Below are 22,353 nucleotides of genomic sequence, written 5' to 3'. Positions count from 1 at the left end.
AAAATGACAACTAAATTGAGTACAATCTTTGCTAAAACCAACCCAAAATGGTCTCTAACCATGGACATAACATCCCACATTGTTTTGGTATCAAGTAGACATGGCCAATGACCATTGTCAAAGTCAAGACATGAGATGCTCGTAAAATTTCAGATTTCAACCTATCAATTACAGCCACCGATTTCTCTACAAACTGAGCAAAAGATTGGACTCAAAATGTCCCAAAAGCATGTCCAAAAAAGAGGCATACATCCCCAACCATTTAGCATCAATATGCATCAATAAGCATGTCAAAACAAGAGGCATACATCCCCAACCATTTGGCATCAATAGGCATTGAGTAGCCACCGCATAAGCATAATCCATAAGTATTTAAACACTGAGAGTATGTCCCACCCTGTTTTCTAGCCTTCTGTCTAAAATTTCCAACCACCAAATTAATGGCAATCACCTCCAATGACCAGATCAATGCTTAGCATGAGAACTAAGCATCCAAATGTAGTAATGATCATTTTTGAGCTACCAAGAAGCATGGAGAGCCAAAGGATGGGCTGGCTAGAAATTGCTAGCAAATAAACACAGTTTGGTAGCATCACTCTGGCTGCCTAGAGTCAAAACATGCCATGACCTGCTATTGTGGGAATGGGGAATGTAGGGGGCACTAATGGGGTGCCTATTAAGGCTCTAAGGTAGCCTCTAATCAAGCTCGAAAGGGTAGAGAACATACAGATCTTGAAAAAATGAGTGACAACACCCCTATTTGCCTTACTCGTGTACCCAAAGCTCTCCAAAAGCATGTGGTCACCTTCGGACTACATCCCCTCAAGAATTCCCACTCCTCGATAGAGACCTCTATCCCTTCGTGTGAAGTTGCAATCAAAGGTCCATGTAACCACTGCATAGACACAAACCATAGCACCTCCTCCATGCCCTCAAATCAATCAATGGTGTGTACTATGCCAAAATTCTGATTGCACTTCTTCTCGGTCTTTTTTGGTCTACTCGTATCTAGCGAGCAACTTCATGGATGCATGATGTAACATACAAAAACGATTTACTTTCTCCTCCATGATAGTATCCATCCTTTTTTCTACTCCATTTTCAACCACCACATCTCCGGTTAGTCTATCATCGTCCTTAAGTTACCATAGCATACTGTTGTCTAAATTCACCGTTGGTAGCCACTCTAAAATATGTACTGATTCCTCCGACACTGGCCAACCTTTAGCCATGCTACATTCTGGCCAAGCTCATTGTTGCATAAAGCCCTTTAGGGTTTTCATGAAGCACTCTAAGAAGAACATCGATCCTCTATGGATGGGTCCCGCAATCACTACTTCATCTACGAGATGTACTAGGAGGTGAGTTTGTATTGTGAGCATGCTCATGGGTAGATACTTCTCAAAGAGATAGACCGTCTCCACTACTCCCCGCCCCTATGGATTCAATAGGGGATGTCTTGATCTCATTCTATGAGTTCCATTACACTAAATTCGACAACCTATAAATAGCCTCATGTATTCCTGGAATGAGGCACTTTGCAATTGTGATTGGTAGTACAAAATGTCAAAAATGGAGAAGCATTACAAACATTGATCAGACACTAAATAGTGAAATATTGAGACTACTTGCAATTTTAGGACAAATCTGGTATATCTTATGCCAATCATGGGGTTTCAGCCTTGATAGGATGGTCGTCTTTAGAAAGCGCAAACCTAAGGAAACGTATCATACCCATTGGGGTGTGCATAGACCTAATAATTTTCTTCACAATGCGCTCTTCTTTAGTGGAAAATACCCAAGAAGCATGAGGTAGTTGGAAGTGACCCTTAGTTGTTGGACTATGGCCAAAGCGCCTCCATCTTGTCTACCTCCTTCAAATCTATTCGTACCCCTACAATGTCCCTCTTTCGTGTGATATGGTCATATAATAAGTTGCTCACATTCTTGAAAATATGCATGGGATCCAACAAATGGTTGATCTGTAAGTGGGTCCAATAGGATAACTTGTAGAAAACTAAGAACCAATGCATTCCACTTAGATGTGACTCCTCGTGGACCATTTTCAACTTGTATCCACTTTGGACATTCATTCGTGTTGGAGGTTTTCCAATAAAACCTTCCCTCAGTTCATGATCCTCTAGTAAGATAGTGGCGTGCCCTTGATATACCATCTTCTTCATGGTTTGTGACCTTCAGGAGTCTAACGGTGGCCCACACAAAGGACATGCATGATAACTTAATGTAACCAGACCTGTCACAACACCCCTATCTAGTCAACACAAACTTGAATGAGCTATCTTAAATATCACCAATAAGAATGAAAGCCCACTTACCCGAGCACTCCTCGAATCCCAAAAATTCATGCATGGTCCACATGAGAATGGCTCATATATTAGTAGACCATTGACCATCATATTTTCTCATGTCTTCCGCAGCAACGACCCCCTCTTCCCGAAAAATCTTGAGCTCATCAACTAATGGACGGAGATAGATATTCATGTTCTTGACTTGGTAGCACCTATGAATGAGCAAGCTAAGGATTAAGTGTCCTTTCTTATAAAAAGCCATGGCGGGATGTTGTAGTTAACAAGGACTACATGCCACACACTATAAGAAGTTGAGCAGAGACCAAATGGATTCACGTCATCCATAGCAAGACCGAGCCAAAGATTCCTTGGCTCTCATGCAAAGCTTGAAAAGGTGGAGTCAATGTGGCTCCATGCATGTGAATCTGCTGATATTAATTGGACGCCATTTGTGGATCTATTAAGCGTATGCCATATTGTCAAGCTAGACATGCTTGACGTATAAAATATGTGACGTATACACGGTACAAGTGAAAAGTATCTAAGAACCTTATGAGATATGGTTTTCCCATTTGCAAGTCTTATCGATACCCATGAGCACTGCACTAACTTCAGACATGTCTCCATAGTCTTGTAGTCTCCTTGAAATAGCACACAATCATTGACACATGCATGGATGTTGTTGTAGTCATGCCAGGCTTTTGTAACACCAATCATGCATCATCACACCGGACTCACGCATTGTGTTTTCAAGTGGTAATATATGATACTTTAGCAACTTGAAAAAAAAATAGAAGCAGCCTTGAAGAGCACAAGAAGTATTTTTTATAATAGAGTCAAAAAAATCAACCGAGCATAGAATGTACCTAAACAACTTGGTCACACTTACATCGCTCCACTTGTAGTTTGCCTGCAAACTTAGGAGTGCAAGTAGCATCTTTAGGTGAGATACTCGACACCCATCATATAATGGTATGGACGCTTCCTCTCTCAATGGATCAGATGACTCAGCATTCATGGGAATTAATGCATCGATCATTGCCTCCATCTTAGGCTCCAAGATTGGAGAAAGGTCCAAAAGGCACAATGTCTCCTCTGGTATTGAGGATGTAGTTTGCGGCGTTCCCTCCAATTGGTGTATCAGCTCAGGCACTCCATCCATCACACGCCGACAAACTCTTCTAACAGGCCACAATATGTGCATTCCTTAGGATGAAGCATCACCTCTTTGTACAAATTTCACGGACGCGTCTAATATTTTGTATATGATATTCAATTACTTTGTGAATGTAAAGCATGATTGGTATACACTTTTCTTACCATTCACTCAATGTCTGAGACTACTTGGTCAATGATCTCTGATTGAAACTTGTCAAAGCATCATACGCGTTCTATGGACAATCGACACTTTCGGCCAATTCCCAACTTGCATTGTGAGTGTAAGGACATGGAACATATTGATTAAGATATGCCTCATGATCATCGTTCTCCATTTGGTCTATATTACGGCAAACAATATGTTTTTTGTCTTCTCATTGATAATCTTCCTTCATTTTAATCTCTACTCCTCTTTCTCTCCCTAACCCCTTATTTGTTTGCCTCCCTGTATCTCTCTTTGTCCATTTCTTTTCTCTCCATGTCTCTGTCTTTATCTGTCCCCCTCTCTATTTCTCTCCCTACCCCTCTTTCTCTCTCTCTTTCCCTTTTTTTATTTGCATCCCTTCATCCTTCTTTGTTTCTCTCCTCCCCCCTCTCTCTCTCATTGTTTCTTTCTCTCCCCCATATTCCCTCCCCACTCTCACTTCTTCTCTCTTTTCCTTTCCCTCCCTTCTTCTCTCTATTTATTTCTCTCTTTTCCTCTCCACTCTCACTCAACACATCTCGTTACAATCAAAATCAAAGATTGAAAATAAAAACTATAAAACAACGACATTGAAAGACCCTCTCTCCCCACCATCTCTCTTTGTGTCTCTCTTCCCCCTCCCCCTTTATTTTTCTATCATTCCATTCTCTCCAATTCTCTCATTGTTTCTGTATTTCTCTCTCCCTATCTCTCCTTCTCTATTTGTTGATCTCTGTATCTCTATTTTTCTCCCTCTTTTCGTCCATTTTTCTTTCCCTCTCTCTCTCTTTTCTTTTCACACTATTTCCTTTCTTTACCTCACCCTTTTTTCTACCTCTTCCTTCACTCTCCATCCCTCTTTCTCTCCCCCCTCTATTTCTCCCTCTCTTTCTCTTTCTTTGTTGCCTCTCTCATTGTTTTTCTCCCCGCTCATTGTTTCTCTTACTCATTCTTCTCTCTCCCTCCCTTTATATCTCATTTCTCTCTTCCTCTCTCTCTTTGTTACCCTTCCCCCCTTTCTCTCTTCCTCTCCCTTCATATCTTGTTTCTCTCTTCCTCTCTTTCTTTGTTACCTTTTCTCTCTCTCAGTCTCTCTTTCTCTTCCTTCCTTCTTCTCCCTCTCTCCTTTCCTCTCTTTCTCTCTATCTCTTTCAATGCATCTCATTACAAAGAAAAAAGTAAAAAAAGTACACAAAAAAGAAGAAGAGGCAATGTACCTACCTGAAAGGCTCGAGGATGAATTATTTCCTGTCTCCTCTTCGTGATGTCCCTTCTTCCTCCCTTGTGCACATCTCCCTCTTATTCACATATAGTGGCGGTGATGAGGAGCTCTCCTTCTCTCTCTTTCCCTCATCCTCTCCCTCTCCCTCTCAAGATAACGATCTCTCTCACTCTCTCTCGCGAAAATATTTGCGAAAAATTTCACACTTGGGTTTTTTGCCCTTTGTTTCTCATACCGACATCGCTATTTGTGAGGCAAATAGGGATGCCGCTATTTTTCATTGCAAATTGCCATCTCTATTGCCCCGTTCCCTTGTACTGCATCCTCACAACTTTCAAATAATTGGAAACAAAACCCATTTCCTTATACTAGTGCCAACTCGAGGCACACTCCTTTTTTACCCTTCTACATTTATATGTAAACATGTTTTACCAATGATGTACCATGTGCCCAAACACATCATTCTTGGAAGAAAAATGCAATTTGAAATCATGCTGTGCATATTGGACACACAATGTTCACAAAGAAAAGATACATGCATTGCGATATATTTTGTCAATTTCATACTTGATGCTCCTTGCATAAGTATACACATAGGGTTCATTAATTGATTTTACATCCTTTATACTCAAGACCTTACTCATCAGTGCAAAGATGAAACTTTGCTCCATGCCCCACTCACAAACACTCAAGAGGTTATAAATTGTCCAAAAACTCAAGTTACTGTAGTCCTTTATGTCCCTTGGCTTACCTAACCTCCTTTCTCTCCCTAAGATTCCTATTGAGTGGAAGATTAACCAGAGTGTGTATGCATGACAAGAGTGGCACTAAGTTTTGGTGAGTATAGCCTTAGTGGGCCTCATGTCATGCATTGCATACAAAAAGGTAGATTATGTGCTTCATCTCTTGTGGTATGAATGTGTTTAAGAAGTAGGGGTGTATGAAGTCCCTAGTGCAGCGATTAGAAATACAACTGTAGTGAATTGCTTATGGTCCTTGTTCCATTATTGTGCATATGCTAGATTCAAAAAAGCTCACCTCTTCTTATTATTGCTTGCTTGCTTGATCTACCAGCTTATGTTAATCTATATTGGCATAAAGTCTTAGCCAACAAAGTTACATGAATTATCAAATCAAAGAAAAAATTAGGTCCAAGCCTCCAAGGGTGCACCTATAAGAAATTATCTATATAATGTAGGATCAAAGGGTATTAAGAGAAATACCCTTTCTTTACATGCTATAAGGCCATAAAAAGACCCCTTTTACTTTAGTAAACTTATAGATTTTTTTAAAATTGTTATTAAAAGATGCCTTATGTAAATATAATTCTATAAATTTTACTAAGTAAAATACCCTTTCTTTCTTGAAACTCACATGGTATCTTACATGCTCTATAGATGCACCCCCAATTCCAAATGTAACCTATGAAGAGCTCAAGTTTTATTCGGTTATCAAACTAGGAAAACTATAACCATATGTGCAAACAAGGTCCTGAGAGTAACCTACCCCATGCTACCTTAGTGGTTTTTTCGATTTTGCAAAAGCACTTAACAACATAAGTTATCTATCTTCCTCAACCAATAAACCAACAAGTGGATGGAACACTACAAGTATGTAATGGTAGTGCCAAATCTCTCTCCATTTAATGCAAAACATAAATTATACTCAATTAGCAACATTATACCAAAGCTTTTGTTACTAGGCAAGTCATATGAAACTCCTAGTGAGCAACTTTTTGTAGAAATCTAAAGAATGATCTCTAGTGTAGTTGTGAATAGAGAGGATCCCAGAAGATCCTTGCAAATATTAGGGTGTCTATTAAGTTACAAACATTACACTTCAATACAGTCATAAGCTGACCCTCCAGATGACCACATTGACCTAGAGAATCATGTCGAATAATGGATACTAGGTCTAAAGCATTGGAAAAAGATGGTCTATTCCATCTTATAAACACACATCATGATAGCATGCACAAGGATCTACCATTGTGCTCTTTGAATGAAATTAGGGGGGTGTGCCCAAAATAGTTTCTAAGAGAATAAGCTTTCCACAAATCAAAAAATCAAAAAGATACATCACTCTTGAAGTTTTTGAATTGTTAGCATGTTGATTCACCATGGTTTTCTCTGAGCATTTTGTTGAAGGTGAGAAGGCAATATCAAACAATAAGGAATCATCTTTATATCTATCACAACAAATGTGTATGAAATAGTAATGAGAACAACTGAATTGGGTGGATAAGCTCCTCAAAAAGAGCTAATCTAAGGGCTACTAAATAAATAGAAAGCTAAATTGAGGGCTACTAAAAACAAATGTCCAAGGCATTCCTTGGTAAGCTCACCCAAGACTTTCCTAAAAGTGTTCAAAATGAGGTGGGCCTTTTAAATAGCAATGGGATGTACCTTCAAATACTAATGAGCAAAGCCTCATCTCAGCCTCATCAACACAATATTCTTTTGTAATACAAACATTTTATAATCTCTGAACTAGTTGCCTTGTAACTTATATATATTATTTACTTTTAAGATATATATTATTTACTTTTAAGTTACCTGAATTGTTTCATATGTATATGTCCAAAAAATGTTACCTTCAATATGTTGTAGAGTACATGTTCATTGATTAATCTTTGCATATCAGTCATGTACTTTTCAATATTAAGGTTCATTATTAAGTTTGATAAAATCATTTTTTATTTTTAGATTTTATTACAAATTTTTAATGTAAAAAAGTTAATGCTCATTATATAACATTTTAAATATTATTTATATAAGGTGTAATTAAAAAATTTAATAGTAAAGCTCATGAAAGCTAAATAAAGTTAAACATCTATATACATAATGAAATATTAATGTCTAAAACAAGGTTAGGTATCAAATAGTTACTATAAAATGTTTGAATACTATTATGGAATGTTTTAGCATAAATGTTGAAAAAGGTGTCACATTGAACATTTATTACAATACTAACGTTAATATTACTAAAACACTTTAAGTAGATTTCATATTAAAATATATTCATGTTTTAATATAAACACTCTATGTATGTGTGTGTGCATGTGTGTTCTCTCCTCTTTAGTTAATGCACAATAGGGTGCTCTACATCCACTCTCCCTCCTTGTCATGTTGCTGCATGATGAGGCCTTTTCCTTAATATATAGTTTAGATGAGATGCAAATCAATATATCATGAAGGTCATCCATCTTACAAAATCTTTCTCTAGCAATGACAAATGCTTATGCACCTCAATGGATATGAATATTGTAATTCGTAAGCTTTGGAACTCCTTATTATACATCTAGTTAATCAAATAGTTACATCACATAACCAAATTGTTCTTGTGACCCTTATTGCATAATTTAAATTTTTTTGTAATGCACACATATGAGAAACACATACATGCATACACATACCCAATTATAAACATCTTCCAGTTATATACCTATGGACATGTATACATTTTGCACATGTACACGCTAATGTAGATAACTTGCAAGCGGTCATCAATCTCCAAAAGCATACATTATACACGTGAGATATAGATACATGCATATATGACATACACAAAAAACTTAGTATTACTTGAGGACATTCATATGTATACACCCACTACTTGTATATGTATAAATTCATATCAATCTAGATGACATAAAAAATGAAAGGATCCCTCGTAAATCCATTCACTCTACAATAGGATCATAATTAGGATTGGACCTAAGCAAAGCAATAGGTATGCTAACTAGTTTAGTTTGATATAACTCACGTAGCAAATCAATTGCCCTTGTAATTAAACTAAATATTAGAAAGATTGTGTAATGGAGCAAATTTTAAAGGACCTTTAAACATAAATTGTTAGCGTGGTGAAAACTAAGAGACTCTTATGAGTTATTGATTGTAATAGGTGAACCTTTTGTTGATCAAAGACCGAGAGTTTGGAAAATGGGACACAATCTTCCCTTAACATTCTTATATTATGAATTTGAGGATGAAATTTTGGCTTAGAATACACATTTTTCTGTACACAAGTGCTATTTTTAAAGTATCTAAGATGAAAAATTGAGCGCTTCACCCAAAAAGTAGCAGTAATGTTAAAAATCGCTCTTAATTTATTCCCTAACTATTTCTTAACTTCGATAAAGAAACTTAACATTGGCTATGAAATGGTTGTACTTAATCTCATTATATTTATTCTTCATGAAATGTAATGTTTTCGTCTTGAAAGTGCTTATGTACACAAAATGGACCAGTATGTTTGTCAATGGTATTTGTGGAGGAATCTCATGGGTTTAAAGTTCTAACCTAGCCACAGTGCCCAGTTCACAGCTCGAATGCATTAACGTGTGGCAGGAATGTGATGGGATCGAAAGTTTTATCTTGGCTATTTCAAAGTTTTAATGCAATTCTATTTATATTCCCTTCACCTTTGCTAGTCCTTTGTACACCTACATGTGTCCTTACCTTGGCAGGTCCTTGTGATTACAACACCTTGGTGTAAAATTCTCTCCCGTGGTGCTATCGCAGCCCAAAGTTGATGTCTTTGGGACGAAGATGGGTCCTTAGCGGTGCCATGGTAACTATATTGAAAGTTTACTTTTGACTTTGGGAACGTTCGACCATTGACTCTCGATGCCGCAAAGGAAAAATGAAGAGAGGAGGAGGTAGGATCATGGCGCAACATGGGATCTACTATGGATCACTAATCCTGTGTGGCCGAGCCCGCGGGGATGAGACAGTCCGGGCTCATGAGCACTCCATCAAGGGCAGTAGCTGCAGTCTCTGAACAGCCGCTTTTAATGTCGTATTGATAAGGGGAAAACTACTATGGTGAAACTCCACTCACCCTCCCTCCTCCCCCCCCGGCCCCCCCCCCCTCCTTCGAGGGCTGTTTAACAGTACTGTTACGTACAGTAAAACGATGACAAAACGTATGGTCAATTTTGTCGCGCGCCGGCCTGAGGCAGCACAGCGCAGCATGTGGCATGCGCGGCACTCCGTGACTCCGTCGTGGCGCAGCGCTCTCTGTGTGGTTGTGATAATTGGGGGGTGGCGTGCGTCTCACCAATTTGTCGACACTGGGGTTGACATCAAAATCAGCCGCTTTTCTGTCCAGACTGGAAATTTGATAACATTAAATGTTGACTTGCGAGACAAAGGTCGATCGCCTGCCCTGTCTCGCCTGCCCCGCCCCCCCGCGCTCTCTCTCTCTCTGTGCACTTTCCAGCTGAGCTAACACCAGGCAACATACAACAGAGACATACACTCTCTCTCATAAGTCTCTCACTCACGAGTCACGCACGAGAGAGAGAGAGAGAGAGAGAGAGAGAGAGAGAGAGAGAGAGAGAAAGAAAGAGAACCAGTCTGTGCGTGTATGTGTGCGCTCCCGCTTGCCAGACAGAGACAATGGACATCATCTCATAGATGATGCCCTGATCATGAGAAGAGGTCCCCCCCCCCCCCCCCCCGTCTTGTTCCTTATGGTGAATCATTCCCTCCCCTGGCTGCCCCCTCTCTAGATTTGCTCTTCTCACCTTCCATTCAAGTGCCTTCTTTTATCCACATGCCTCTACTGATCTCGCCATAGCCGCAGATGCATCCCTTGTATGCATCTCACGTGTAACGATGGATACCATAGGGTCTCACTAGCTGGCAAAGACACCCTACAGAGGTACAGTTATCTCACTTATACCTGCCCAAAAATGCCAACATATTCTTCTCACTCTCAATATTTTAATTAGCCGCATGGTCTAATAGACAGTCAGCTCTCTTGTATATGTCATTGTGACTTTAACTCAGATGTCTCCTCAATCCTCCATTGCGTCTTATCATTAGTGTTGTCTCTATTAGCTGAAACCGTTATAACCCATGAATGACATGATCACACGATGCTTTATTGCTGGTTATGCAGAGCTCTACGAGTTGAACATGGGGAAGTCCAGCAAACTGATCAAAGCGTTTCTCGACAGTGTGAGAGGATTGAAATCCTCTCAGAAGGAGAAGTCAGGCTCTTTGAATCATGGCAATGCAAGATTGACATGTAATTACCCTGGCATGGATGATGGGGATTATAAGCCATTAGAAGTGGTGAGAGAAACTCAGATCATTGATTCGTTGTAGATGAATTGAGTACATGTATGAAAATAATGAACTGTGGTTCTGATTTTGCTCTTGCATTTGACATCAGTTTCCTTTCTCAAATCATGACTGCAACAGCTAACATCAAGTGCTTATCTTTAATCATGACCAATAACACAGAAAAAGGAGAAGAGAAGGTGGAGGAGTTTTGGGAAGTCGGCCTCCATCAATCGATCGTCAGATATGGTGCTGGTGATGCAGTCTGGTGCAGCAGAAAGGGAGCAGCAGCAATATGTGGCTTTTAATGAAGAGCTGCCAGATGAAGTAAACCTAGGATGCAGTGATCTTTATACTAAGTCCAGAGGAGCAGCTGTAGCTGACTGTTACACTGATATAAGTTGCATCATCATAGATGAAAAGCTGCCTTTAGCTAAATTAAAGAGTGATAGCTTGAAGAATACAGCAGTTACAAGAGATGAGGAAATCAACGGTGCGGGAGTTATTAGAAGAGAAGAAAACCTAACTGTTGACAAGACGTTGGACAAATCAATAGTGTTTCTAGATCCCGACAGGCTAGACTGGGCAGCAACAAGGATACAGACAGCTTTTCGAGGTTACCTGGTAAACTTTTGGTCAATGCTTTCAATATGCATCAAATTATGAGGTGTAACTGTAGCTTTTGTCAATGCATCGCTGTTTGATTCTGATTGATATGATCACTGTTTCTTTATGTGACTCCTTCCATCACTGGTTGATTTGACTGACTGAATTCAGAAAGTGATTAAGCTTCAGAATTGTGTTGAAGTATGCTAATGTCAAGATATGCTCAAGTTTTGACACTCATCATGACCAGAGTCATCAAGAAGTATGAAAATGCTCACCCTTCCTAAAAAATTTGAATGGACCTACTTAACTGGGTCGCAATACTAAATTCTAAGGCAGCTGCAGGTCTAAGTATATTTAGCTCTCTCTACAGGCCAGGCGTGCATTCCGTGCGCTGAAAGGGCTGGTGAGGCTGCAAGCATTGGCCCGCGGGCGGAGGGTACGGAAGCAGGCCGCTGCCACATTGAGGTGCGTTCACGCGCTGGTGCGGGTCCAGGCACGCATCCGTGCCCATCAGGTTCGCATTTCTGAGCAAGGCCAGGCGGTGCAGCGACGGCTTCACACCGCTCGGGTCAACAGACAGCTACAGCAACAGCATGATCAACAACAGCAGCAAGCAGCTGCTGCAGCAACAGCAACAAGTCCTGCAAAGCCATCAATGGTAAGGGCCCTATGCAATTAGTTCATGGATTCAGGGTTGGCTATGTAGGAAACATATTGGTTGAGTATGTTAACATCATTTTTTGCAATGCCCAAGGTAATCGACCCACAACATGAATGGGACTGCAGCCCAGCAACCACTGAGCAGCTGCAAGCAAAGATACAGTACAGGCAAGTGGCTGCGATGAGACGTGAGAGGGCGCTTGCGTATGCATTTTCTGAACAGGCAAGTGGACAAGTTGATGTTGAATAAAGTGTATAACATCTACTAGGGGCACCCTTAACCAGTGTGTAGATGATATATGTCTGATGTTGCAATTGGTGTTGATGATAAGCTATTGCTTTTTGGCAATAGGTCTGCTGAGCTATAATTTAATTTGCAACTCGTGTGGTGATTAAATAGGTTATCTGTAATGATGTTGGTAACAGCATATATCTTATGCTATGACTTACAATTACAATCAGAAGTAGACTACATCTGATCTGCTGTATGTGTGGTGATGAATGAATGCAGCTGAGAAGATGTGTGCCAAAGGGGAGCACGCCCTTTGTGATAGATTGCGACAGCAATGGCGACAAGGATAATCAATGGGGATGGAGCTGGCTGGAGCGATGGATGGCTGCAAAGCCATGGCAGAGAGGCTCTTTTAATCCAGGGCTTGCCAGGGAGCACGTGAGTGTCATGAATGTGATGGACGCAACGGCCAACACCATCAATATTAACAATCACATTAAGCCCGCCGATCATCATCATCACCATCATGACATAACTGATGAATCAAAATTCTCTCCCTACCATCATCAGCAATATCACGTGGATAAGAATATGTTCATTAAGGATCATCAGGCCGACCACACAGTCTACATCAAGAAGCGGACCTTGTCCATTCCTGAGATCATGCTCAACAACATCGATTCCTTGCTCTCGCAATTAAATGATCAGCCTGCATCGGCCATCCACCTCCATTCGCACAAAAATGCTTCTCCCATCCGATCAACATCCAACTTCTCTAATGATGCCACTAATCCGGTCGTTAATCCCTCTTCCCCAGCAGCTAATACTAATCCTAGGATTAATAAGCCTGCCGCTAACTGCGTGCAGAGATCTCCCACGTCTCATAGGCAGGCGACAGGCTGCAATAATATCATCAAGAAGCAGCTGCCATGTATTATTAGCTCTGGCCAAGATCAGACGAGCCTCAGAAGCCGAGGGATGTCGCAGCTAGCTGCTAATGACGCGGTCAATGATCATCATGGAGATCAGCGCAAGGCAGGATTAGGTCGTAACTATGATCATAATGACAGCATCAATGATGAAGCAGCTGTGAAGCAGAACGATTTGATGATCACGAGTGCAGCTACTGCAGCGACACCACCGAGCACTCCTCCTAATAAGGGCGCTAATTATAATCACGGCACTCCAGGGAAAGCCAGTTTTAATCACTGGAAGGCGATGGCGACGTTAAGCAACAGGCAATCGCTGATTGAGCAGCAGTCGCACCACTCGGAGCCTGGGCTTGTCATCAACGACATTGATCATGCTAGGGCAGCGCATAATTATGGCGACAGTGCCAATGTGACAGTAGTGCAACTGCCAAGCTACATGCAATCCACGCATTCCGCCAAGGCCAAGGCGAGGGCGGCGGCGGCGGCGGCCCCGGGCGGCAGCCAATCAAGCGCCGCCACGAGGAGCCTCAGCCCAGGTGGACAGTCAACGCCCGCCGCCAAGTCGCCGTCGTTGCATTTGACCAGCCCGAAGGCCAATAATCATCTGAGCAATGCTAGTGTTATGAATGGCGTCTCCCCTCCCCCGAAGAGAAGAAACTCCATCTCCAGCATTCACAATATTACTGCAGCTACCGTCCCGCCAGCATACATCGCCAGCAGCAACCATGCCAATAACAATCTCATTAAGTCTCGCATCGCTAACTCAGATCATAATCATCAGCGCCTTATCTCTTCCCATGTCGCAGCCAAGAGCAGCAGAGGTTTCTCTTCTTCTGCCACCTCCAATCCTCTGGTGGAGATGGAATTTGTATAGCTACCTTAGTAAGTCAACCTTATTTCTTATCTTCCCATCCATGGTCCTCGATCTCCACTCATACCAATCGAGAGCCTCATGAGTCATGTGCAATATACCACGTTCATATTGGCTCCTTTAATCTCCCCTCCACCCATAAATATTTAACACCTTGTACGTCACAATTAGCAGCCCCTCAGCACCTTATAAGTCCCAATTGGTTCCTTACTCCTACGCTAATATATTGCAAGACACCGATCATGCACTTTTTGTTTATATTGATTCATTGAGCGCATTATCACACTCCATTGGGAATTGTCTCAAGCATGATGGGCCGATGATCTTCGAATGTTTAGCTTGTTATGGATTTTGCAAGTCTTTGGGCAAGCTCTCTCACATAAGGTTATCGAGCATCTAAATCTTGATGAATCTCAAGGTTGAAGGTTATTAAATGAAGATCATGCGCACACCTAAACACTAGCGTCCTCTAATATTTAAGACTAGAACTTGTTCTACCAAATGTGCTTGCCTCTTGAAACTTTTATTCCACTAGGTATTGAACTTGTTGAGCTTGTTTAATATAAAGAGTATTTATTTTACCACATCTTGCATACATTCACCATGTGAACATGAGATATCTAGTATGTACACCCCACATGTTGCATTGATGTGAATGAGTATTATACTAGTAATTAATATGAATATTCACATATAATTTTTGGCGCAAACAATGCCACATAATATAACATTGAATGCTTATGCTCCAATTAAAAACAAAGGCCAACCTTGTTATGTTTCCAATTAAAACACTAATTTTAATTGATGGTGGATAAGGCATGTATAGGTGGCCTAGAAAGTAGTGTTAAGGATAATGTTTTTTGCAATTAAGAGTGGACACTTATAGGTGCAAAAATTCTAGGCATTTCTTAGTCTCACTTCTTGATTATGCTCTTGCATTCTAATATCTTCTTACAATATGATGAAACAAGGCTATAGGTGGGCAAATAGATGTGTTTTCTTAAAAGAAGAGAAAAATGTGTAGAAATGTCCCATGTTTATAAGTATGTCAAGCTTGCAATTTAACACTGCCTTTAGATGTGACTATAGGTGTGGATTTACCTTATCAAAAAATGAGGGAGTTACTAGTTATGAAATTTCATCAAAAATAGGGATGCAATTTTGCAACTAGTAGCTACCTAAAAAAATTTCCCCTTATATAAGACTAATTCAATAATTTTGGCACTCATTCAAGTGCCATTTTCAAATATATCCACACATATAGATAAAAGTCTCGCTCAATAAATCAATATAATCATCATCATAAGTAATGATGGCACAAAGGAAAAAAACAAAGGTGCAAGCCATAAGGCCTTACATAGTTGAGGGGATAAGACAGAGCACAAGGCATAAAAAGACAAGGGTGCTCCAAGTAGCCAAACCCTAGCAGCCTACAAGATATATTATAAATTTATACAAGACATAATGAGAACTATAAATTTGCTACAATATCAAATGAGATATGATATATGGACCACCACGCATATAGAGCTTATTGATAAGGGTGTTCATACCAATCTTTACTTTCATATGTTGTTTCTAGTCTAGTGGGATCTCAACATGTGGAAGGCTGCATCAAAGAACATAAACTAGCATTGTTAGAATCACATTAGCACGATAAACAACACAAAGGCTAATAAAGCATTAGCAACAAAACTATAGAGTTTAAAAAAATTCTCTAAGCAAGTTTTGTAGCCACCACCACCAAGATCATGCACAACTCTTATCTCCAATCATGTTCTCACCACCTCCCTCTACTAGTACCATCTTTCTGGATAGAAAATGGTCTCCTCCTCTAGTCTCCTCCAACCCTCCTTATCTAGTTCTTAACCCTGGTGCAAAGAAAGCAAAAAAAAAGTGAATGAAAATCGAAAGATGCACAGCAAAGCAAAAAAAGGTGGCCCAATGAAAAAATAGGAAGAAAAAGCCAAAAGCATAAGAGCAACTTTAAAAGTCTAGGGCGAGGACAAAAGAGAAAATTCACATTCTAAATATAAAAGCCCACCCTAAAATTTTTGTAAAAGAGCATTGAGCTCCCTCCTATACAATTTGTAAATGTGAATGGTCATGGGTGAAGAAACAATGTAAATAGGAAGGAAATGGGGAAAGAGAATCTAGGCTAAAATAGCCGGTCATGTAAAAAAGGGATGGTACCCAAGGAGGAGGTAGTGCATGTATAAAAGGTAAAAAGTGAATAAAGAAGCTCATTCTTATGTGTTGCCAAAACTAGCTCTCTTCTTCTTCTTCTTCTTCTTACTTGTGCTTGTGCTTGAGAGAGTGAGTATGAGGGAGTGAATGTGTGAGGGTGAGAGACCGTGGTGGAGAAGCTCTCCATCTTCTTCTTCTTCTCGCTTGCGACAATCGAGCTTGGTGCTTGGAGCTTGAGGATGTCAAGATTGTGGGAGAGAAGGAAGGAGTCTCGCTTGAAGCTTTCTTGCTTGCACAATGGGGGAAGACACACAAGGGTGGAGGCTGAAAACAGTTTTCCTCTTCTTAGTTGTGTAAGCCAAAAGAACTCAAGTACAAAGAAATAGAAGAACCCTATATATGGATCTCAAACCAAACTCAACTAACTAAGGTGGCATACTAACTGAGCCACGAACTAGAGTAGATAAGGATAGCTATCATGTAGCTATTATTCATGGGCGGTGTACCAACCGCGTCTGCAACTGACAAGTCGGTGACATAAATATACAACGGTCACCCTGGCGTATCACGAGTGGAGCTCGATATCTCAACACTCCCCCTCGAGCTCAATCCCAATTCCTGCACACCAAGCAGGTCTCTGAACTTGCGCAGCTTCTCTGCGCCCAATGCCTTCGTGAATATATCAGCTACCTGATCCTCTGTGCTGACATAAACTAGATCAATAAGACCTAGTAAAACCCTCTCTCGCACATAGTGATAATGCACCTCAATGTGCTTTGTTCTAGCATGATAGACTGGGTTATTTGCCAAGTGTATACTACTCATGTTGTCACAATAAATGACAACTGGCCCATCTGTAGACTGATGCATATCATAAAGTAGCTTATGCAACCAAGCTACCTCACATGCAGCCATTGCTGCACCCCTGTACTCAGCCTCTGTGCTCGACAAGGCAACTGTAGGCTGTTTCTTGCTGCTCCAAGTGACTGCAGCACTCCCAAAAGAGAATACATATCCACTGGTAGATCGTCTATCAGAAATACTACCAGCCCAATCAGCATCAGTGTATCCATGCAACTGTATCTGAACCCCAGTCTCATAAAATAGTCCATACTGCAATGTGGACTTCACATACCTAAGTATGCGTCTAGCCGCATCCAAATGTGGTTTCCTTGGAGCCTGCATAAACTGACTTACCAATCCAACAGCATAGCTCAAATCTGGCCTGGTAATAGTCATATAAATCAAACTTCCTACTATGCGTCTGTACATAGTAGGGTCTTCTAGAAGCTCACCTGCATCTGTGCTCAGCTTCACATTTTGCTCCAAAGGAACTGAAATAGGCTTACAGCCTGTCATCCCATATTTGGACAGCATGTCCAATCCATACTGCCTCTGCAAGAGCTGTATCCCACTTGGTGATCTAATCACCTCAATGCCCAAGAAATAACGCAGCTCTCCCAAATCCTTCATCTCAAACTTCTGCTTCAATAGCATTTTCACATGAAGGATATCTTCAACACTGTCACCTGTCATAATCAAATCATCAACATAAATGACAAGTAGCATAATACCTTTCTCTGTTTTTCTCACATAAAGTGAGAAATCTGCCTTGGAAATCTGAAAGCCAATAGTGACAAGATACTGTCCTATCTTGTCAGACCATGCTCTAGGTGCTTGCTTCAAGCCATACAAGGCTTTTTTCAACCTGCAAACAAACTCAGGATGAACAGCATGCACATAACCTGGTGGCTGCTCCATATAGACCTCTTCTTGCAAATCACCATGCAAGAAGGCATTCTTTACATCCATCTGATGTAAAGACCATCCCTTTGATGCAGCCATAGCAATGACTGCTCTTACGGTTGCCATCCTTGCAACCGGACTAAATGTTTCTTCATAGTCAATGCCATATGTTTGTGCATACCCCTTGACTACTAATCTTGCCTTGTATCTGTTCACAGAACTATCAGCATTGTGCTTCACCTTATAAACCCACTTACAGCCAATTGCATTCTTACCTTTAGGCAAAGGTACTAACTCCCATGTAGCATTTGCTTCCAAGGCATCCATTTCTTCATCCATGGCTTTCTCCCATTTTTCTTTTCCCATGGCTTGCTCAAAAGATGTGGGTTCTGGTTCCTGTATCACTTTGACCATATATGCATAGTGAATGGCTGTAAATCCATCATATTTCAGCCTATCCACAGGATACCTAGCTCTTGTAGACCTGCGCAAAGTAGGTTCACTCCCAGGTGCTCTCAAAACATCCCTGGTCTTCCTTACTCCAGGTGTAACAATAGAAGGAATACCCAACTCATCATCAATGCTCTGTTCTGAGCCACTGGATTCACCATCCACATAAGAGTGACCTGCATTCACATCAAACATGGGCTGATCAACCTTCTCTTTTCCTTTTCGTGATACCTGCATACCACTATCTGCATTGCTTTGAGAAGATTCTCCTGATCTCAATCTGCCTGTCCATGGCGAAGAATGTGAACCACTGCTAGAGGACGCTCCAGGTCCACTAATATTTTGTGACTGCTGCTGTGAATTCTGTGTAGCATTACCATTTTGTGCATCTTCATCATCAATCACATTTACTGGTTTATACCAGCTACTCATCTCATCAAAAACAACATCTCTGCTCACTGTAAACTTACGAGCAGAAGGGTTATAGCATCTATACCCTTTTTGCTGCAGAGAGTAACCAATAAAGATGCACTTCTCAGCTTTTGGATCCAACTTGGATCTCAGCTCATCTGGCACATGTACATAGGCAATGCAACCAAAAATTTTCAAATGAGAAATATCTGGTTTCCTACCAGTATACCTCTCCTCTGGAGTCATTCCATGTATTGCTGCAGTGGGAGTCCTGTTCATTATGTAGACTGCTGTAGCAACTGCTTCAGCCCAATAAAAATCTGGCAAGTCTTTTTCATTGAGCATGGCACGAGATACCTCTCCAATATGCCTGTTTTTCCTTTCTGCAATTCCATTTTGTTGTGGGGTATAACTGCATGAATATTGCTGCTTTATGCCATGCTCCTGCAAGAACTTTGCAAACTCATTTGAGAGGTACTCTCCCCCTCCATCTGACCTTAGGCATTTTATCTGCAAGCCTGTTTCTTTTTCAACCATAGCTTTAAGAGTTTTGAAATGCCCAAAAACTTCACTTTTCTTTTTCATAAAATACACCCAAACTTTTCTGCTATAGTCGTCAATAAAACTGACAAAATAATGACAGCCTCCAAGAGATGCAGCTTTAGTTGTCCACACATCAGAGTGAATTAATTCCAATGGCTTCTCACTCTCTTGAACATGTCTAGGAAATGGTTTCCTTGCCTGTTTTCCAAACTGACAGGCTTCACATACCTTATGCATTTCTGCAACCTTGAATTTGGGCAATCCTGCAACAATATTTTGGGCCTGCATTGATTTTAGTCGCTGTACATTAACATGACCAATGCGTTTATGCCAGATATCAATATCTGCAACTACACCGGTCCCATGTGCAAACATTGCTGCACTCAATTCAGACATGTCTGCATCCAATGTAAACATTCTGCCCTTCTTCTTTCCTTTTGCTATCAAGCGACCTTTATTTTTCATATCCTTAACAAAGCATCCATGAGGATTAAATCTGACCTGCAAGCCCTGTTCAACCATTTGACCAACTGAAACCAGATTCTTGGTGATATTCGGGACATGAAATACATCGGACAGGTATTTCTTTTTCCCACCCTGCATAGACAAGGGAATTTTTCCAATCTGCACAATAGGATGTGCAGTATCATCACCAGTCTCCACAAATCCTGGTTTTTCCATTTTCCTTGCATCCTCCATCCATTCTGCATGACCTGTCATGTGGTTTGATGCACCTGAGTCAACATACCATACATCATTGCTTTCTTCTGCACTTGTCATAGAATTGTTCATGTGCTGCACCATAAACAAGTGCTCATTTCTGTCATCACCCTGTCTACTAGAAGATGCATAATTCCCTTGTTGCAGTTTTCCATTCATGATGTCATTCTGCTTTTTATAGCAGTCTTTAGCCATATGACCCATTTTACCACAGTAGTAGCATTCAACATTACTGTTTGCATTTTGGCCTCTTTGCCATCCACCACGACCTCTTTGGCTCCCCCTGCCTCTAGAGTTACCACGTCCTCCTCCATAGGACTGGTTTTCTTGAGTTTGCTGCATATTCTGATTTCTGCCACGGCCTCCAAATCGGCCTCCTCTACCTCTGCCTCTACCTCTTCCAGCATTTGAGTAGAAGACAGCTTCTTTTGAAGTTCCTCCTGAAGAAGATGCACCACCATTTCTCTGCTCCTCAGAAATTAGAAGAGCAATTAACTCCTCAAAGTCAGGAAATCTTTCACGAACGGAAATGGATGTTCGAAACTGTGCATAATCCTTTCCTAGACCATTCAAGGTCACGGAAACTAAATCATCATCTTCCACTGGCGACCCAATGGAAGCAAGTGCATCTGCAATCTTCTTCACCTTCATGTGGTAGTCGTTGATGCTCATACTTTCTCTTTGCACATTATGCAACTCTTGCTTGAGCTGCATTTTCCTGGCTTGCGTATTTGTGCTATACATTTTTGACAAAGTATCCCATGCCTCCTTTGGCGTACTTGCATCCTGAATATGCACAATCATAGAGTCTGAAATACTGATAGACAGCCAATACATAACTTTCCTGGCTCTCTCATGCCATGTTTTAAATGCCTGCATTTGTTGTTGATTGGGAACATCAGGAAGAACTGGTTCTTCTTCATTTCCTGCAACAAATTCCCAATATCCTTTTCCCATAAGGAAATTCGTCATTCTAAACTTCCATGCCTGGAAGTTGTTCTTGTCAAGCTTTTCAGTGACAATCTGTGAAAGAGAATCAGACGCCATTACAGAATACTGCAAGAAATTCTGTCACTGCAAAAAACACAGCTTCACCCTCACAAGGGCAAATCTGCAAAACTGGCGAAAGTGGTATTTGACCACACAGTCACTTCCTAGTGACGATTTTGCATAAACAGGAACCAAGGATGATTCTGAAACTCCCAATGTCTCTGCGCATAAGCATACGATGCAATTTCTACAGTAACTTTTCACCGACCTGTAGAACAGTGGTCGCACAGCATAAAACTGAGCCTTTTCTTGAGTGTGTGCAGAAAACTTCCGTCTGCAAAACAGGCCCCGAAATGGCCTCAAATCAAAAAAACAAGGTCGCCAAGGGCTAAAGCCCTCTCCCGCAGCATATACTGCCCTCTTGCTTCACCGCGAAGGGCGTCTCAACCTGAGACAATGCACTCCTGCAATTTCCGGCTGTGCTACCTGCAGAGATCTGCTCCCAAAACAGGAAATGAAAGCAACACTGCTCCTCTTACCAGACCACCGCGAGCTTGGCTTGCTTTCTTGAGCTCCTTACCACGAACAAGGCTCTGATACCATGTCAAGATTGTGGGAGAGAAGGAAGGAGTCTCGCTTGAAGCTTTCTTGCTTGCACAATGGGGGAAGACACACAAGGGTGGAGGCTGAAAACAGTTTTCCTCTTCTTAGTTGTGTAAGCCAAAAGAACTCAAGTACAAAGAAATAGAAGAACCCTATATATGGGTCTCAAACCAAACTCAACTAACTAAGGTGGCATACTAACTGAGCCACGAACTAGAGTAGATAAGGATAGCTATCATGTAGCTATTATTCATGGGCGGTGTACCAACCGCGTCTGCAACTGACAAGTCGGTGACATAAATATACAACGGTCACCCTGGCGTATCACGAGTGGAGCTCGATATCTCAACAGAGGATTGAGCTTGCACCTTGGATCATGGAGCTATCGGAGAGCTCGTGGGAGAAGCCAACTTGATCGAGCATGAAGATAAGCTCACTAAACTCGTAGGTATGAG

The 22,353-nt window shown here is 41.1% G+C and overlaps 1 protein-coding gene across 1 annotated transcript; it reads left to right on the top strand.

Moving 5' to 3' along the window:
• Positions 1-10,172: 10,172 nt before the first annotated feature.
• On the top strand, positions 10,173-14,506 carry LOC148019714 (uncharacterized). The gene is made up of 6 exons (XM_087699860.1): positions 10,173-10,540; positions 10,781-10,956; positions 11,128-11,568; positions 11,924-12,211; positions 12,308-12,436; positions 12,725-14,506. The coding sequence occupies exons 2-6, from the start codon at positions 10,798-10,800 to the stop codon at positions 14,249-14,251; spliced, it is 2,544 nt and encodes an 847-aa protein (XP_087555986.1). The 5' UTR covers positions 10,173-10,540; positions 10,781-10,797; the 3' UTR covers positions 14,252-14,506.
• Positions 14,507-22,353: the final 7,847 nt, after the last annotated feature.

Source organism: Lygodium microphyllum, chromosome 19, assembly GCF_053477565.2.
Source record: "Lygodium microphyllum isolate KBCC chromosome 19, Lygodium_microphyllum_v1.1.10, whole genome shotgun sequence".
Classification (NCBI taxonomy): domain Eukaryota; kingdom Viridiplantae; phylum Streptophyta; class Polypodiopsida; order Schizaeales; family Lygodiaceae; genus Lygodium; species Lygodium microphyllum.
Note: the sequence above shows the minus strand (reverse complement) of the source record. Positions and strands in the feature narration are given on the sequence as shown.